Genomic DNA, 2,470 nt, shown 5'->3' on the forward strand with positions numbered 1-2,470 from the left:
GCCCCCGCAGCGAAAAGGCGACAAAAGGGGGCGGCGAAGGGGGTCTGTGGCGCCTTGCCCGCCCCCCGCACACTTCACACGCTGCGCGACGGCGGCCCACGGGGCGTGAACGGGCAGCCGCCAGGATGCTCGATAAGAGGTCCACAGCCACACAGACACACACACGCCCCGCACCCGGCGCACTCCCAGAACCCACGAAATGGCGAGCTTATCGCGGCCAGCGCAAAACACCCATCGCGGGCAACGCGGCCTCCCCACGCCACTGGCAGAACGCGGCGCAGGCCAGCAGAGCGCGGGCCCTTCACACGCAAAGAGCGCAAAGCGTCCGCCTCGTCGTCCATCCCGCTCCTTTGGGTGGCCTCACTGCGGCGCAGGTGCACCCACGCCATGGCCACGGTGCGGCAAAGGGAACAGCGACGGAGCGCAATGCCCACAACGTGGGGAGGCCACACACAAACACACGCGCCGCACCCGCACACCCCGCCTCTTCTCTCCCGCCGCACCGGGCGCAGAAAGCGGCGGCCGCACGCCCCGCCCCCGCAGTGGGAAAGTAAAAAAAAAAAAAGTCCTCGTCGCCGTCGACTACCGGTGCCTCTAGCGGGAAAGAGGAGGAAGAAGGGGGAAATGGGGGCGTGTCGGCGGCGCAGCCAGCGGCGGTGGGGGCAAACAGGGCACGGAGACACGCAGCGGCAGCGGCAGGCACGGCGCACAAACTCAACGTGAGCCGCGGTGATTTACCCCAAAGAAACAAAAAAAAACAAACAAACAAGATTAAACCATTTAAAAAGAAGTTTAGGTCCAGCAGGACTCAGGGAAACAAAAAAAAGAAGATAAAACAAAGTTACTTCGGCAGGGGTTTCTTTATGCGTGTCCAGAAGCACAAGAGGACCGTGAGCGTGTATGTCTACCGCCTGCACGAAGAAAATAAAAAAAAACTGCTCAAGCTCGCACACACACGCACCCACACACGCGCGGTGGCGGCGGTCTCGTGCCTCACTTGGGCAGGCCGTGCGGGGCGCCACCGCGTGTGTGTGTGGGTGGGTGGTTGACAGCAGCAAACAGGAGGGGAATCTCGTCGCACGTGGAACTGTGTATAGAAAGCAACCAGAGGGGAAGGAGAAAAGGGAAACAAAAAACACAGAAGAGAGAGAAGGATTGTCCCACAGGGACGGCAAGCAAACTGAGCGCACAAGGCGTACGAGCCTTCCCTGCCAGGGTGTCAGTGTGTGTGTATATATTTTGCCCTCACCACCTACGCAGCAGCACAGGTAAGGGCAGCCGTGAGCAGCAGCAGCGACAGTAGCAGAAGCGCACGCACAAACAGGGCGTTGGTGGCAGTGCTGTCCGCAGAATTTGCTACAGCCGTCCCCGTGGCGCCGCCGTGCTCAGTCTTCGTTGGACCTTCCGCACCGCCTTGCTCTTCTTCACTGCCTTTTGCCGCATTCGTGTGCCCCGCGGCAACGTCAACGCCGCCTTCCGCCCTGCCCGACGAACTCGTTGCAGACGGACCCTCAGCCTCAGAAGCTTTGCTGCTGCCGCCGCGATCCGAGCCAGCACTGTGGGCGACGGCTGCGTCCTGCGTCAACGCTTCACCGCCGGGTCCGGCAGGGCTGACCTCCGCGTCGCCATTCTCCCCTTCAACCGGTTGCGTGTCCTCTGCGGCTGGTGGATCTTCTGTCAGCGGTGGCGCAACCACCGGTATTGGGTAGGCGCTGATGTTGGGGGGGACGTCGCACACATCGGCGTACTTGGGGCACACAATACTCCCGCTCCAGTGCTCCCCCTGGGGCTCAACAGTTTGGCCCTCCTCGCACTCGTGCCACGTTGCGTCGCCATGGAACTGCACCTTCAGCTTGCCGCCGTCGCACTGAGTGTTCACGCACACATCGCCAATGGGGGTTCCAGTCACTTTAAGGTCATTCCCTTTCACGCAGCGGGAGTTGGGGCCAATGAAGCTGCCGACAATCGCACGAGCATTGCCGTTGGTGCACGCATGCGCTGCGCGCCCAGTAACGTACGGGCAGTAGTCCATAAACACCGCCCTGCCGCCAAGCCTGGGGCCCTCGAAGTACTGATACTGCGGCGGAAAGGGTTGCTTGTGTACCCCGACATCGCAATACCCCAGAGACAGGCGGTCATGCGTACAGAGCAGCTTCTTCTCATTCCAAAGCTGTTTGCAGAACATGTCAGGGTAGTCGGTGTGGCCGCCGCTCAGGCACTTCTTTTCCAGCAGCCCGCAGCCGGAGTTGTTGCCCCACCTCATCGGCTCCGCCATGCTGAAGTTGACCCTGTACACGCCGCCCATGTCCGCAAACGCCGCAAGCGTCAGTGCCGAGTAATAACCCCGCTTGCCCGCAGGAGCCATCAGCTCCTCCTTTGCGTGGAGTTCCTTCCAATGCGACCCCTTCGACCCCGCATACCCCGCGTCCTCCAGCTTCATGCCCTCAAGTGTGGGGCAGTTGTAGTACTT

At 61.6% G+C, this 2,470-nt stretch overlaps 2 protein-coding genes across 2 annotated transcripts, besides 1 other annotated feature; both read right to left on the reverse strand.

Annotated features, from left to right (window-relative positions):
* Nucleotides 1-74: 74 nt before the first annotated feature.
* Nucleotides 75-389, reverse strand: Tco025E_10009 (uncharacterized protein; the record flags this gene model as incomplete). Its single annotated transcript, XM_029376802.1, has 1 exon — nucleotides 75-389. One exon carries the CDS (start codon nucleotides 387-389, stop codon nucleotides 75-77), a length of 315 nt encoding a protein of 104 aa, XP_029223067.1.
* A 247-nt stretch (nucleotides 390-636) lies between these two features.
* Nucleotides 637-699: a microsatellite.
* A 553-nt stretch (nucleotides 700-1,252) lies between these two features.
* Nucleotides 1,253-2,470, reverse strand: Tco025E_10010 (surface protease GP63; the record flags this gene model as incomplete). The annotated part of the gene is made up of 1 exon (XM_029376803.1): nucleotides 1,253-2,470. A coding segment is annotated over one exon (1,218 nt), but the record flags the coding sequence as incomplete, so codon positions are not given.

The sequence above is a fragment of the Trypanosoma conorhini genome (genome assembly GCF_003719485.1).
Source record: "Trypanosoma conorhini strain 025E chromosome Unknown Tco_14.4_contig_01409, whole genome shotgun sequence".
NCBI classification, from domain to species: Eukaryota; Euglenozoa; class Kinetoplastea; order Trypanosomatida; family Trypanosomatidae; genus Trypanosoma; species Trypanosoma conorhini.